This window comes from Erithacus rubecula (genome assembly GCF_903797595.1).
Source record: "Erithacus rubecula genome assembly, chromosome: 3".
In the NCBI taxonomy this organism is placed as follows: domain Eukaryota; kingdom Metazoa; phylum Chordata; class Aves; order Passeriformes; family Muscicapidae; genus Erithacus; species Erithacus rubecula.
In genome coordinates, this window is record NC_136689.1 from 114,643,366 (window position 1) to 114,660,607 (window position 17,242).

Below are 17,242 nucleotides of genomic sequence, written 5' to 3' on the forward strand. Positions count from 1 at the left end.
TAGGGACAAGATTGTATTTTGAAGAATTTTGTGGTGACAGGGAGCCAGGGTTTTACAGTGATGTTACAACAGATTTGCTATGGACATGCATAAGAAAAAAATGAGACAAACCAAACAAACAACAAACAACCCAAACCCAACAACTCCAATCCAAAATAAAAATTTAGACATATATTAAAACCATACAATTAATTGCAGAAGTAAAGTGAAAACACTTAGAAAGCACACTTAACTTTGTTGCTTCATACATTCAGTACTGTTTTTGGCTCAGATTGTAAGAATTATATTAATAAAGATGAGCAAATTTCTAGCTTAGCATTAAGCATTTAAGCTTTTGAAATACAAATCTTCTGAAGGATAATTTTCAATTCTTCGTGATATGACATGCATTCAAAATTACTCTGTATTTACACTCATCACTTTAAAGAATACTTTAATGCTAGCACACTTGGAATTAAAGCCTTTCAGTAAATACAGGAAGAAGTAACAAGAGTTTTGCAGATGGGCTTTATGTCTTGTTTCTAAGCCTAGAAGTTTTGATTAAAGCCAATTTGTGAAAATGTAGCTGATGGGGAAAGCACAGAGATAATTTAAATAGTTGTCAATATGTTCATCTTTGAGTATTGCCAAATTTTCAAAAGCCTAGTTCTTTCAAATTGTACTATTCATACTTGAATATTACAAACACACATTAAAATTTTGCTTTGAAATACATTTTGGCCAACGTTTCAAATCACAGATTGCCAGCTATCTTAAATGCTGACTTGCTCAGCATTTTTCTACATCTTCTTTGTGATAAATTTGAAAAAAAGATTCAGGTCTGGAATTCTGGTCTCAAATATATGAAACATATATGGTTTAGAAATTTCTCAAATTCAAAGGTCCTGTGTGTTCAATTAAATATTTAGAATAGGCATGAGGTCAAAAAAGCCAACTTTTTCCTTAAAGAGTTTTCTCTAAAAAAATTCTTTTTAAAAAGAGACATTACTAAAAGAAAATGGATAACATCAGATTTTACTTTTCTAAGAATTGCATCAGTTTTTCAAGTTCTATACTAGTATTCATGTATGCAAGTATAATGAAATTTATATGCAACGTGCAGAAATTAATATATTTTCAACTGACTCATTTTGTAGGCAAATCAGCATTAAACAAGCTAATGTGTGAAAGGCTAGATAAAAATTACACCTTATAAAACCAAAGCAGATGTTTTAACTTATAGTTTTAATATAGCAATCAAAGAAAATTCCAAATACTGTACAGTGAAGTGTAGTATAGTACACTATATACTGTTATAATACACTATTGTTACATTACAGATAAAAAAAAAATCAAATATAATTAGTACAGCAATCACAAATAAAACAAACCAAACCTTGCTGGATAACAGCCAGTGCTGTGAGGATGGTATAGTTTCTATGCTAATTTATTTTTAATTCAACATGTAAAGCACTTACTTTTTAAAAAGATTTTTTTCTAAATATATACACTATTTTAATTCCTATTTATACATTTTAAATAGCATTCCCTCCTAAAAGTGCACTCTTTCATTTCTTGGCAATAATCCTCATCAAACGTAAAATAACTCTGAAAATACCACTCTTGTTTCAACCTTTTATTGCTCAACCACAGGCATAAGGGCTCAGAGGGAATCCTGCATTCTAAAGATCTTAAGCAACTTCTTCATGAAGCTAAACTGATATCCACAAGCTAAACAAAGAAACCACTCTGTTGTGGCTTTTAACAAAAGGATTAACTTCATATTCATATTATTATTATTTTACAAAAGCATGTAGATTCTGATATTTAAAAATAGGAGCCAAACAAATGTAGAGATAACAGTGGCATCTTCTTAAATAATTCATTTTCCATACAACTCAGATTGAGCATCACTCTCCCAACTGTAAACATACCAAGAATTTTGTTATCTGGCATTTTCAGCGCATTGAAAAAGCAGCAAGCAACTCCACTAACCCTGTGACAGTGACAACAGATTCTACTTAATGAAGATTCTAAATCAATTTTGGCCTTGCAGTGTTGTTAGCACACAGCCCTGTGGCACTGTGCCTCTGTGACACTGCTAGAGCACTCTGTCAGAGGCATGTCTAGCTTGTATTTTGCAGCCAGCACAAGACTAGTAAACTACATGGGATTCACAAAGCCAACAATGCACACAGCTGTTTCGTGACTACAACAGGGAAGACATCCCAAATACATCTCTTTGATTTCATTTGCTATTTATTTTCCCTCACTGAAATGCAAACAATTCAGAGAAACAGCACTATCAAACAGTCAACCTTACTAAGCAGCCAGCCATTTGAAGTAGTAGAAGTCTTGCATTTCCCTGGAAAACTGATCTGTTATCCCAAGGTTTTCCAAATGCTCATCAGCAATCTAATTCATTCCCCTTTTTATTTTTGTACTAGGCCTGTATTTTTAGTAAACATTTTTTCTTTGGGTTTATACATACTAATCCATAGTAACATTTAGGATTTTCTAATAATGTGTCTTCTTTGCAATGAGATGCAGTGTAGAAGATTGTTGGCCTTCAGAAAAGAAAGTAATCAAGGTGGGCACTCAAAACCACAACCTCTTTCCACAGGCAATTTGGTAGCAAGAATTTGGGTTGGTTGCCTTTATTTTCCAAGAAAAGGGCACCATTCTTGATATTTGAGAAGTTCTACTGACATACCTTATCCACAATGAGCCGAAGTCTTCCCTTGTTCCCCACCAGTATTTTCCTGACTCTAACAGGGAATTCTAACAAGCACAATGGTGCTTCTTAGACAGGCACACAGATTTGTCTCAACTTACATTTGCATCCACTGCCAGCAAGCAAATGAAACATCTGTTCCAACTTACACTTCAGTGTTCTTTATTTCACTTCTCCTGCCCAGTCACACATCTCACTGGCATGCAGATGAAGTTTAGCTTCACTTGAGAGTATCAAAAGCTATCTATCTTTCCCAAAAACACTGATACTAAATGCATGAAAAAGCTACATGAGATAAGAATACTGCAAAGAAATATGCACAATCTTGCCTTGGAGAATTCCCATCAGTGGATCTTGTGATTAACACCATTTTACCAGTCCTGTGAGACCATCTTCTTTTAGGAACTGTAGGGTTCTGATCTACATGACTTGAGTGGGCCCAAGATGACTCTAATGGTGAGTCAGAGCTATTATCTGTTTCCATGTCTACTTAGATAAGGAAAATGTCAAATTACTGCTGAAATGGGAAGTGTGTCAAAACTAAACCAAGCCTTCCTCTTTACACAGTAAAAGGCACACAAACTTCTACAGTCTTACCAGAAAGGCATGAAAGAAGCAAGCATTTTTCCTTGAAATAAGAATAATGCGCAATAAATATTCCAATTTATTTCAGACTTGAAATTCTCTCATATACACTGCTCACTTATCTTTTTTTTCCAGCCAAGGAAGATTTTTTTTCCTACAGAAAAGGTTACAACTGTCAAAGCATTGGTTACCTGGTCTAAAATGCAAGAGATCCAGGAGATTCCTCCCCCTCAGCCTCTCCCAATTTAAGTTTTTTCCCAGGAATAAATCACTGCTATATTTTTCTAACACTGTGACAAAGCACAAGCCTCTAGTCAACATTTTCTATATAGATGTAGCCTTCAGCAAGCTAGACTGATTCATGGGAGGCTAAATGTTTTCAGAAGTCATGGCAGGCTTCCAGGTGCTGCCTGTGCATCCTGCTTCCCATTGAATAAGCCCTGCCAGTTAATCAGTGCATCAGCAAGGTCAGTTCTGGCAAGCCAATTGCTTCATACATTCCAAGTTTCCAAACTGCTAACTTACCAGATAGCAATTTGAGATCTTAACATTTTTCTTTTATTTGTGGAAATGTGATATTTATATTTTACCTCTAAGTTGTGTACAAAATCATAAAATATTTGTACCATCTACATAAAAAGTTAACCAACAGAGGCATTTTAATTTACTCTGACAGAAGAGAAGGGCTATTCTTTAAGTGACTTGCTTCATTTCAGTTCTACATACAAAAATAAATCCTTCCTCATGGGACATTTTATCATACTAATGCTTAGAACTGTTTAAGTGATTATAAATGTAAAAAGTGAGGAGACTTTTCTGAATACAAACATATACAACACAAACCACATTTGTGAACTGGTAAAAACCTACATGTGCACAAACACAGACTTCAGTATTTAAATGCTCTTAATTCATTTGAAGCTGTATTAACATCTTTTCATCCATTCCATGTTATTTTTACCATGAGAAGAAGCAACAATAGTGCATTTAAATGACTATGAAGATAGGAAGCAAAGTGCAGTATCAGAAACACATTCCATCCTTAGGGAGCAAGCACAATGTCTGCTTCTTAAAAATCAGCGCTACAGCTCTGATGAACACACTGTTTGAGTGGATACCAGCTCTATTATCACTGATACAGGGAAATCTGCATCACAAACTGAAGTGAGGCTGAGAGAGGTGGGCAGTCTTTATAGACACTGAAACAGCATGTATTCATTGTTCCCACAGAGTAAACAGTGAGCTTCTAAAAGCTCAATTATCACCAAACGCTTTAGGATAATGTGTGTTAGAGAGTCATTTCCTTCCAATAAATTGTTAATTTGCTCTTAAGAGGACAGTTATTTCATTTTTGCCATTTCTAACCAAGCTAGCAATCTAAGTCTTCTAAAAGAAATGGATCTGCCATTGAACATTTGTTCTTACTTGCAATTGCCAACATTTTTCCCTTAATTGTCTCAAAAGTTGCACAACCACCTGACCAGTTTGGTGTTTGGGAGGAAATAAAGACAAGCTACCAACAGAGCACCAAAATGGTTGTGTTGGCTCAGACAGCCATGCATAACCACAGCACATTCAAGGTATCTTCATCATATGCTATGTGGCCCTTTTCCTAACTTGCTTTCTAACTGGCAATAGGAAAGTTTAGACTTCAGTTTACTAAAGTTAGACTTATTCCAATATTTGAGGGGAAGATATGAATGAAAAAGTTAATAAATTGGAGAAGTGCCAGCAAAATATAAGTACTGTATATGCTGTGTTATCAAATGGAGCAGAAGTTTTGTTTCAGTTACTTTCTGAAATGTATGTCTCATTTATGATAATAGTGTCTTTTTTATTGCACCCAGGGCAGAACTAACTTTGCCATGTTTCTAGTTTTGCCTGTTCTAGCCCTTCCAGTAACCTTAAGCTAGCATGGTAAGAACCTTGCATGGGCTTAAATTTTAAGACTTTTAAGAAATTAAAAAATTACAAAGAATTTTCAAGAACCCACATGTACAGCAGATATTTATCTCAGTGCATTTCCTAATAACTAATTTACAGGTAACAGAGCCAGCCTGGGCAGCAGTATGGTAATATTGAAAGCTATTGCCAATCACATGCTTATCATGCACTGAATAAGATGATATAATCTTTGACATACATACAAGATTTAATAACTAATCACTTTGTGTGGCCCAGCCAATAAACATTACATTTGAACAGTAATTTCTTCTACCCTTATTAGATTTTAACCTATCAAGAGTGATCCATTGGCTCAGTTGCATTAGTGATTCCTGCATCTTGACTATCCATCTCCTCAAGCTCCTCAACAGAATTTCCCTTTTGTGCTTTAGACCTTGCAGGGAATGTTGTTCCCACAGAATTCACCATGTTACCATCAGTTGATTCAGTATTCAAGCGTTCAGTACCACCTGGTGCAGAGAATGATTCGGGTAAGGCAGCCTGAAAGCTCCCAGTTTTAGCAGTTGAACTCACTGCCTCTACTTTCCTTTGAGATACATCAACTGATGCTGACTGCTCTGTATTCTGATCCCGCAAATGTCTATCCATTGAAGCCTGAATAGAAGAGACCATTTCCTGCAACTTTTTTCTCTGTGCCTCAATCAAAGTGGGGTCAAGCTGCCTGCTGTCTCTCATTGTCACAACTCCCGGAGCAATTCGAATAAGCTCACTGTTACCAGAAGCAGCTGTGAATACAGAAGGCTCAATTTTAGCAGAAGGACTGAAGTCCGTTTCTGTGCTATGCTTTCTTAAAAGTGGTGTTTCCCTGGCTCTTTGATCATGTTGTTGACTACTAGATGCAGTTCCTAGGGAATGACCCTTTCCTTGAAATGCAGTTATGTTATGTAGTTGTTCAGATTTCTTTTTCACTACTCCACCACTACCCAGCTTCAGCATTCCATGCGAAGGGCTTCCTTCCCTGCTTCTTGAAGTAGCTTCTGCTCGCACTTGACTTAAGGCCTCTTTAACCAGCTCTTCAACATCAGGACCGATGGGGAAGTGCCCAGCAGCATCCACACACAGCTCTAATCTGTCTTCTGCTGCATTGTACACAAAGTTTTTACCAGGTAGATGTGGAAAAGTGCAGTGCTTGCCATCAGCCAAACCTATAAAGACAGGAAAAGTTATTCAAAGTGCTAGCATATTTTAAAGTATGCTCAGAACACACAGTAATTACTGTATTTAAATTTACTGAATCAAGTATATAAAATCAAACAATGAAAATTATTACTGTGAGATAAAAAACTTTGGACTTTTATGCCATATGACAACAACCACAGTATGCTACAAAGATGCTGCTGCCTTCCATGATGACCCTGATGAAGAGACAATTACAAGATAAAATAACCACACCGCTACAATTTGCAGTTCTATGCTTGCAGTATTGTAAAACAAGCCAAACCCCATCACTACCACCACCCCACACCCCCAAAACTACACAAAACCAAACCATCAAAAATCAAAACCAGAAAACTGATAAGGAGAACATTTCAAAACACTATCTGGAGAAATACTATTTCCATACTATTTAGAACTGCAGTAGGATTTCTGGTTGCCTAATTGCTGCTAAACCTGAGGAATTTCAAAATTGCTATTTTGTCTCCTTCTCTGATAGGAAGTGTTGCTAGATTAACAGAAGAGTTTCAAGTTTACTGCATTTAACAGTCCTGGAAATTGTAACTATCAACCTTTACAAAATAAATATAAGGCATAATATTTTTGATCTGCTGTTTGTTTAATTGTCCCACTTACAATTTGACCAATCTGTTAAAACTCACAGTTCACTAGATAATTTTAAGCTCTGAAGTTTCTGTGAGCCAAAAATGGACAACATTCATTTTTTACAGTTTATCATCATAAAACACAAAATAACTCTTTCAACTCTGTCCCATGCAGGCTGTGTAAAAGCAGTAAGGTATCACTTCAGTCATGGTGGCTTTCTGTGAGTTAAAAGCTATCTGCAGATGAAAACTTGGCTGCAACCATTCTCTTCACTTTAGTTCCATCAGCTATGCATGGAGAGCTACAATGAAAACAACACAGTTTAAAAGGTGCCAGGAACAGGTAAACTGTTGGGATTTTCTTCTCTTTCTCAAAATTCTTGAAGAAAACCACCAGAAATTATACAGAAAGGAAGAAGAAACACAAGAAGCAAATTCTATCTCTGTGTTACCAAATACAGTGCTTTCAAAATGAGTATTCTGGGCAACGATGGAAAAGGTCATTCAATAATTTGTTAAGTTATTAAATTTGTTTTCATACTAATGAACCTACTGATCAATCTCAATCACACTCCACAGCTTCTGATTCATATGTGCACAATTTCAGAGGACCTAGACAGAAGATTTTATTCTGAGAGCTTCAGACATATAGCTTCTTTCTTTAAATATCCATGGGAACCAATAACTAAACAGCCAAAATGCAGAACAAAATTTAACCTCAAACACCTACCTGTTCTTAGCCTGAAGAACATATTTTAAGCACACAATTTAGCAGCTCAATTCTCATTTGAAAAAGAGGGAACTGTAACAACTCCTATGATTGACCAAAACTGTCTCTGAAACTGAAATCTCAAAATCTCGAAGTAAGATCTTGAAAAAGATCTATCAAATCAAGTTTCAAGTTTTGTGGTACATTTCAGGTACCACACCTACACAGACAGCTTTGTTCCAAAGGTCCAGTATGATAGGTGCATTATTACATTACCTAGAAGATTACAAATAGGTAAGCAGCTTCTTAAAGTAGAAAGATGAGTCAGATTGTTGCACACTGGAATTGTAAAAGTGTGCTAATGCTGAAATAGGAACTGTACCTACCAGGACAGTCTGTATTTGAAATTATTACACTTTTTTGTATGCAGGGATTTTACACTATTATCTCCTACAGTCTTATTTCTTACACAGTAAACTGGGGAAAATGGCTTCTAAGTCAGACATTTTCTGTGAGTTGGGTTAAAATTTCTTGGATTAATTTCAGCCTTTCAAATCTAGCTAGCCATTAATAGGTCAAAAATACCCTTTCCATCAGGCAATGTTTAGGCTGATTCACTTTCCACAAACAATAAACTACCCGTTACTATACAAGCATAGTAAGGAGAAGGAAAACTATAAGGAAACAGATCTGATATAATACACTTGCATGCTAACTCTATTATCTAGGCTAATAATTCAGTGAGAGGTAGTGGGCAATGAGTATATCACACATTTTAATTTATTCCCAGAAATAAGCAAGATAAAGCTAAGGCTGATAAAACTGCCTACGAAAAAATAAGCAAAAAAGCAGCAAATGAATGATTATAATAGCTGAAACCACAAAAGCTAAACTGTGAATGCAAAGATTTCATAAAGAAAATAAATTTTGAGAGAAACAGCTCCTTAGTACTTTCTTCTCTAAAGAAACAGTTGTTATTCTTTGTAGACAGTATTTGTAAAGCCATCTAAAAATCAAATATACTCTACTTGCTTGATTATTCTGCACAGAGCCCAAGATGCAGCATTCAGCAATTCAAGGAGATGGCTAGTTTTGCTTCTGAACAATAATCTTAGGAATATGAAAAACAAATTTAACCAACCATTTAAATTTAAAACATGCAGTATCCCATATAAAATATCTACTAAGAAGCACAGAAGAATGGTAAACTCCTTATCCAGTGTCTTAAAGTAACAGGAATAGTTCCTATGATTTTCTTGTTGTTTGATCTTCACAAGAGAAAAAAATTAAGAAAACAAAAAAAATCAGTTTACTTTTTTTGGTCATAAAAAAAAACAACCAGTCATTTGTACAATTCAGGAAGTGGAAATTTCAGAAAATAAGAGGTTTAAGTTCAATGAAATAGGTTTAGGCAGCTTTCTTAGTCTTAGTCTGTCTGTGGCAGCATTAGGAGTTCTCCAATATTGTAAGACTGAAATTTTACCATAGTAATAGAATAAAAAAAAAATATATTTATGCTTACAAGTGATTCAACACCAATTTACAATTTTCAGGATTTAGAAATTGAGGAAGGAAGGAATAAAAAAACAAAACCAAAAAGATACCTGTTGTTTTCTTCATTATACTGTAGAACACTCCACCCTGCTGAAACAATTGTGGAAGTCCCTTTGCGTAAGACCAAACATCTTCTCCTGTAAAAATCAAACACAAACATTAAAATTAAACCATTGTATTTTCATATTATAGACAATGGCTGAAAATGTAACTCCTTAAACCAAAAGTTGAGTGCTCGCTCTCTTCTATGCAATTAAGAATTTGAATTTTTATTGCAAATGCACAGAACACGAGCCTGGGACACTGAAGGACTTTCAGAAAAACATACTACTGTCTGCAGTCAAATATCCTACATGTTCTAGTACAAACATTCCCAAACTTGATTTGATCTAAGGTGCATCTCCTGGTTCTTTGCCAAGCCCTAAACAAGAGTCTCCATTCCCTTACTACCTCTGCCTTCAACATTAAACTAGGAAATTACTAACATGCTTCTGAAATTCAAGCACATAACCTTGCTCATTAAAACTTGAATTCTGTATCTCTATATTTTCTCAAAAATCAGACTTCAATTTCACAGCTGCCACACAGCAGACTTAATACAGAAGCTGAGACACAAACATCCACTCAGGCAGCTGCATAGATGTGTCTGTACCCTGCTTTTCTTGAGAAGAAACAAAATACTAACCATGAGGCCCCTGAAATGCCATATAACCAGCATTTTGCAACAATGCCAAAAATGGCATTGAAATGTGACAACTTTAAATGCCAGGAGGAGAAAAAAAGCACCCCAACCTAGACTACATAAGGAAAGGAAAACAAAGAACAGAAACATTGGGTTACAGTGATGAAGTATCAGTGACCTAACAGCACCTGCTCAGTCAGTTCAGATCTGCATTTTGCCTATATCCTTTTCCTTATTTTGCTAACCACTTACCTGCTTCAGAGAAGTGACATGTGCTGTAGCTGTCTATGCAGTACAAACAGAAAGTTCAGAAAAATTCCATTCCCCTGATGCAGAAACAACTACTATGCATACACACTTTCAGAAAAAAATTGCTTTTCCCACTTTCCATCAAATATTCAGGGAACATAACGAGATATTTTGGATGAAATTGTCCCCTTCTGTAGGGACTGAAATCTCAATAACCACGTGTCTCAAATTTCTATTAAGTTTAGAAAATGTAAATCTTCAACTATAGTTAACTGGTTGCACTACTTGGATAGAGATAGCTGGAATGTGTGAGGCTGTGAAATACAACCCACCAATATGTCTTTGTTTGCTGTTATAAGGAAAATAAAAGAGCACAGGAGGCACAGGACACTGTGCACTCCCTTGCTCATCTGTTCCCCTACAACTGTTGCTCACCACTCCCTTTCTCTTTACAAAGGTATAGTGCACATTCACCACATTCTGTCTTTGGATGTTCTAAAGACAGGAGACCTACATAATCCAATTAATTTTGAAAGCATTACTTCAAACTATATATGCTCAGGCTCACTGCATTCATTTGCACGACAAACTCACAAATTTGGCCTTCACTTCCAAGATGAACATCCAAGCAATAAACCAACTGCTCTTCTTTCTTATTTTCCACAATCTACTGAAGGAAATCCGTCACTGCTACCTGTGTCCTTATTGTCACTGACAATTTGAAATGCACTTCCTTATACATAGTGTCTCCAGAGCATCGCTGCTGTGCCTCTTCTGAGTCTTCGTGATGCCCACAGGAATCAAAATAACCACTGCACTGAGGAGTAACAGAATACAGCTGTCAGTCCACTGAAGCCTGAAGGGGTCACAGCCAGCAGGACTCCACACTAAGGACTCCTTTACTGCTGCATTGAGCAATCCATTACTATTTGAAGGACTCCCTTTCATTTCACAAGACAGCCACTGGACTTAAAGAAGAAGCCCAGTTTTAGAATTACTGACATTTACCAAGAAAAGATTCCCAATTTGCTGTGGGCATGATTTTTCAAGCCTTGCACAAAGGGAAGCATCACTGTTTGGATAGCCTTTTATGCAATACTAACAAGCACTACATGCGGGAAAGCATGGGGAGCAGGGCTCACAATACAAAAGCACCAGCCACTGAAAGAAATACAAACTAATGACACTGTTTTGATAGACATCCCACTGGAAGACCAAAAAAAGCCCACAGTTACAACTGGACTTTCCCAGATCAGAGGAACTAGTATGTGTGACTCAACTAAACTACATTTGAAGTTTGCACATTTTTGTTGTTAGTTGAGTATTACCGTTTGTTTTGGATTTGTTTGCCATGGTAGTGAGATGTTTATAGGTCACAAGTTAATTTGGATGATCATTCAGTTAAAAACACCCTCAAGACACTGCATTTATCAAAGAGATTATACTGTTCCTACTCCAGTACTCACCTCCCCAGACCAGACCCCAACCCAGAACATTAAGGTATGGGAACAAATCAAGACTGCCCTACCCACATACAGGCCTTGTTCACTGGTATAAGTTAGCCTGCAGCTGCTGCAAGCCCAGGACTGCCACTTCAGACAGCAGAGAGAACAAAGTGAACAAACACAATTTAAAAACTCATTTGATAAACATATGTTATAGGGAACTACAGCTGGCTTCAAAGCAAGCTGTTTAATTCCAAGAAAATCCTGGTATCAAATAATACATTAAATTTAAACCTGGCTATTTTCATTCCTTATGTGTGGATGAATTCATCAAAGAAAAATAAACCAATCAAAATAAACTCATATCTGGCTTTTACATATTCAGAGTGCCTCTGCATAGGAGTAATTGAATCTGGTTTAAAATATAATGTTTTAAATATGTTAATGCAAAACTCCAATTCCTTTAGTAATTTCCCTGCAGAATTCTGCATTTTGATGTAAACCAAAAAAAAGAAGAGAAAGCTTCACAAAAAATCAGGCATAATATGTTAATTGGTCCAGAAATTACAGTATTTAATTTCCCAGGGCTTTTTTAAAAATTATATACAGAAAAATTAAAGAATAAGATCTAAAATTCTAATAAGTAGCTGAGACCAGAAAAGAAAATTTCTAGTAGCTGAAATAAAAAAATACTTCAGCCTTATCTGTATAAAAGAAGATGTTTTAAGTACACAGAATGAATAATTATGGATGTTTGAAGACACATTTCCACTTTGGGAATTGGGGAAATGTATGTCTGGCCCAATGAGCTATCTCAACAGTATCTCCCCTCTACACATTCTAATCTCACTTTATAGCAGGAATGTTTTCAGCAGAACAAAGTTACAAAGCTGGCTCTCAGACCTTTGCAGCAGTTTTTAGCAGTACAGAAATGTTGTTGAGAAAAACTAAGGCTTCTTGTCCTAAAAAGGCTGAATATGCCACCTTGAGAAATTGCTAACCTTAAAAAGTTAGGAAGTTTATTAATCTGTTGAAAAATCACAATTGTGAACAGTCTAGTAACTAGATGTGTCCCACAAGTATTTTTAAAGGAAAATTAAGACCCAATGAGAAAAGTGATGATATAATAATAGCATCTTATTCAGTAGTCACATAAGGTTTTAAAACTGGTTGGTTATAAAGCTGCTGCTGCTGCTTTTACTTGTATTAGTAATGCACAATGGATGCAGCCAGAGAACAGTGAGGTAAATTCTATTCTAACTGGTGCTCTTAAAGCAGAATCTAACAGGAGTGATGGCAAAGACAAAAAGTCATTCTTGCATACAGGATCAGCTCACAGTTTATGGATAAGAACTTGTAAAATAATGACACACCTTAATGCTGAAGTAACCAAGATATTTTTAAAGTCAAAGTTTTTTAAAGTCATTAACTATACTTTCAGCAGTATTTCCTGCAGACAGGAAAACACTCTTTTAAGCTTCATCTCAAATTTAACACAACTTTTAAACCTAACTTTTTCCTGCACTTTGTAACTGGGGTGTAAATGTCAGTGTGACGAGGCAAGTAGTGATTCAGCACACCATCCTGTAAAAGATACAGAAGTAAACACTCACACTTGGAAAAGAATCAAAGTTCTGCTTGATGAAATTCTGACATAGCACTCTGTGATTACGTAATTGTTTCGTTTCTGAAACATCACATGCTTTAGCCACACCAAATCCCTCCAGCAAAAGAGAAGGCTCCCACAAAAAAAAACCTGTAAACATGACTATTCAACTGGTTCGTACAGCTGAATGTAAGATAATTACAGTTCTACTTCCTGCCAGAAAGCAGCAAGAACTGTGAAACCTGATGAACAAAATATACAAACAGGGGTCCAAGTCTCCTGAGTTCAAAAAGGAAAATAAAAACACAGGCACTTGAGAAAAGTCCTTTTGACTTGAATTACTCAGCCAGATTTACATGACTGATAATTTGTAAGTATAGCTTTGCAACCCTATGCCCAACCTTTGGAATTGAGACCCATGTTTAGATTCTTTCAGTTTCTCTCTGTTTATATTTTGAAATAATACTTTTCTCAGCTCTTTAAAAAGACCAGATCTTCATGTAAAACTAACAGATTACCTACAGAGAAAATGTCAAGTTGATTTACTTAAACCAAGACAACTCCCTGTGGGGCCAAATGTCAGGATTTAATCTTACTACAAAGGTGAAAATTTGTTCCTCAAACTTCCAATGAGCACACACTCAGCACCCCCTTCTCACCCCTGCTTTGAATTTATTTCCTGAAACCTGAGGGAGATGTAAGAAAAAAAATCTGTCACTTTCACACGTACAAAGTGTGTGCCTAATCAGAGGCAGGAAAAACAGAGATGACAGCAGAAACAATGCAATCACCTCTAAACAGCAATTTTTAAAAGAGGACTTTATAGCAAAGGAAGAACAAGTATCTCATATACTTCATATATACATTTCTAAAAGTCACTGACAGCATATGCTCTCCTAAAAAAGGAATAAGGGAATTTACCTGACTAGCCATGATTTAAGAAAAAGGGAAATGTGTATGTAACTAGTTTGCAGCACATTATCTTCTACTTAAAAACACAATTTTGAAGAGTAACACGAAGCCAGCCTTACCCATGAGCGTTGCCAGAAGACAGAGCGAATACATCTCCTTGTCGACTTGCTCTTGCAGATCCTTCGATGAGATCTTACTGGTCACAGCAACATCCTCGTGCTTCACAGCATGGGCTGAGTGTGCTGAGGCAGCCTGCCTGCTTTCCTCCTTGCCCTTCAGGATTTCTATGGCAATCCTGTCACCGTGCTGCAAAGGAACAGGCTCGTTTTCCATGCCTTCTTTGGGAGGCAGAAGCTCTTTTGGAGGAAAGCCGTAGCGAATACATTGTAAATACGGGGGAATATTAAATTCTCTTGCTATGCCTTCCTGGAGTTCCAAGAAGGTGGTAGTGCACTTCAAGGTAAGCATTGACTGCCTCCCATCGTTGGTGGTTATTCGAATTTTCTTTTCTTTTGCAGAAGTTGGAGAATACGGGGTTTTGGTTGGTGTAGCAGGTGCGGACGAGGGCCCCTCACGAACAGCCCCAGGAGAAGCAGTCCTGGGCTGCCCTTTATGCTCTTGTTTCAATTTCTCACTTTTCCGTTTCTGCATTACAGAAGCCTGGTCCGCAATGTTCTGCTGAATAGTTCTTTCAGCTTTGCTCATATTCAACTCCTCCTTGTGCAAAGTTTTAGTCTTTTGTCCAGTCAAAATTATTTTGGTTGGAAGTTGCGACTCTAACTCTTGTCCTTGCTGTACATCATCAGCTCTTTGGGCGTGAGCACCATCGATATTTACAGGGGTATAATCATCAGGGTTCTTTTTGGCAGTTTGGTGCAGTATTGTGTTGACAACTTTCTGCACAAGAATCTCGCTACCAAATTCACCAGGGAAGTGCTTGGTAACGAGTTTCATGGCGACATCATACACGTTGCTGTTCAAAGAGGTGTCACTTTCATACTGGAACCAGTAGACAGTCTCTCTCACCACTCTTCCACCCCACTCTAGAGTTATAGGAAAAGCTTCAGGCAGGTTGTCATATTCTTTGCCTTCCCAGTAATGCTTGAATCCACAGCCACATTTGCCACCTGAAGACCTAGTATTAGTTCTGTCTCCATCAATATACAAAACAGACCCATCTTCTCTGACACGACGCATTAAGTTACCGTGGCACCAGTTACAAACAGTCAAGTTACTCAGGCCATAGTCTGGTACCAGCACATCCTTCACAGGGTTGTAAGAACACACCAAACTGTTCAGGGGAAAACTGTAATTTTTGTCAGGCCTTAGCTGGCCATGAGTACTTTTTGCCAGGTTATACAGCTTCCCCCCAGGAGCCAGCCACTCAGGGGGAACGTGATGCTCTGAAAGAGCCCCACAGATGAGGCACCTGTGAAGGCGGTTGTCCATCACTGCTTTTTTGGCAGCTGCAGTGACCTCTTCGGGCTGGACCCCTATTACACCAGTCCTTCTGTAGAAATATTGATGCACATCAGCTACAAGGCTGGGGTGGATACCATGTTTACTCATGAAAACCTCCTCCATTGCTGCAACAAGCCTCATCAAGTACTTATCCTGCAAACTTCTGTCTCCTCCAATAATGCAACCACCATCCTCCTCTAACATGATGTACTTTTTGATGAGGTCTTGAGGAACTCCCCAGGCTTTAGGAAGTAGCTTCCTAGGCAGCTTAGGTAAAGCAGCACCTTTTATTCCAACCAGAGGAATATAATGGTTACGTCCTGAGCTACTCCATGCAATACAGATTGGCTTGTTCAACATGCCATCTTTCCCCATGCATTTTTCCAGAGGTATCAGACCAGGGAGGAATGTTGCTGAATAGTCTCCAGAGCTTCGCATTCCACTCAAGGAGTCTAACAGGATGATAGGCCGGTGAAGCACATTGGCCAGACCAAAGATGTGAATATTCCTAAGGCCCATTGGCACACCTTCTGGAGGAACAAACAAAGGGTCACATTCATTGATAATATCCTCCCACTCTGCAGCATCAATAAAGTCATGGAAAAGTGCCTTGTAGTGGCTTAGATTCTCCTCAAAATGCTTCTTTAGATTCTCTCGGAGAGCATGCCAGAACAGTTCCCTGCCAACAAGTGCTCTTGAGACTGCGTGGACAAGGCAGTGGCCATCTCCATCCACGTGGACAGGAATGAGACACTCTTGACTGTTGTTGGCCTTCTTGATATCCTCCAGGGTGTCGTGCAGGTAGATGAGGCTGCCGGAGCGGTCCTTCCCATAACCCATGGTTTCAACGTGCTCTGGCTCGATGAGGAAGGCGCGGTCGCCCAGGAGGGAGCAGTCAAAGATATCTCCCTGATTCATCTCCGTGAGGAGCTTGGCTTTGCCAGTCTGCTTGTCCATCCCATAGCGGGCCAGGATGGGGGCCAGGAGCTTGCAGTGGTAGTTTGAGAGGCCATTGACTTTGACGAGCTCGGTGTTCCTGCGGGGCGGGCCGGCGCCGCTGACGCCCAGCAGCGCATTCCGCAGCAGGTTGTGCAGCACCAGGTCGGGGTCCGTCACCTCCTCTACGGCCAGCAGCTGCCGCTGCTCGTGGCGCCGCCCGCAGTCCGTGCACTCGATGCTGCCGCTGCTCTGCGGCCCGTGCGCTGGGAAGAACAGCCGCGCCTGGCATTTGGGATCGGGGCAGGTACCCGAGAAGATGCGCCGGTCTCGCTTCTTGGAGGCGGACGGAGGCGGCGGCTGCGGCTGCTGCTGAGGGGACGGCGGCGGCGGCTGCTGGGGCTGGGACATCGCACCGCTCCGCCGGGGCTTCACCCGGCACCCGCTCCTCCGCCGCCCTCACAGGCGCATTCCCTGAGCGCCGGACAACGACCGCCGCCTCTCAGACGCCGCCGGTGCCGGTGCTGCCCGTGCGGTACCGAGCGCCGCCCGCCACCCCCCGCCCGACGCGGAAGCCGCCGCCGCTCTCACCGCCCCTCGGCCGCCTCAGTGCCCGCAGCGCCGCGGCCTCGCGCACTTCCACGCCGGCGGCGCACGCGCGGCGC

The 17,242-nt window shown here is 39.0% G+C and overlaps 1 protein-coding gene across 1 annotated transcript; it reads right to left on the minus strand.

Annotated features, from left to right (window-relative positions):
• Positions 1 to 2,408: 2,408 nt before the first annotated feature.
• VCPIP1 (valosin containing protein interacting protein 1) lies at positions 2,409 to 17,210 on the minus strand. Its single transcript, XM_079301777.1, has 3 exons — positions 14,300 to 17,210; positions 9,337 to 9,423; positions 2,409 to 6,408 (listed from the first exon to the last, which is right to left on the minus strand). Exons 1-3 carry the CDS (start codon positions 16,986 to 16,988, stop codon positions 5,537 to 5,539), a joined length of 3,648 nt encoding a protein of 1,215 aa, XP_079157903.1. The 5' UTR covers positions 16,989 to 17,210; the 3' UTR covers positions 2,409 to 5,536.
• Between the last annotated feature and the right edge of the window lie 32 nt (positions 17,211 to 17,242).

Coding starts and splice junctions, on each gene's coding strand:
- VCPIP1 (XM_079301777.1), bottom strand. CDS start 16,988: ATGTCCCAGCCCCAGCAGCCGCCGCCGCCGTCCCCTCAGCAGCAGCCG. Junction 9,424..14,299: donor TCTTCTGGCAACGCTCATGG/GTAAGGCTGGCT, acceptor TGATTTTTACAG/GAGAAGATGTTTGGTCTTAC. Junction 6,409..9,336: donor TATAATGAAGAAAACAACAG/GTATCTTTTTGG, acceptor CTGTCTTTATAG/GTTTGGCTGATGGCAAGCAC.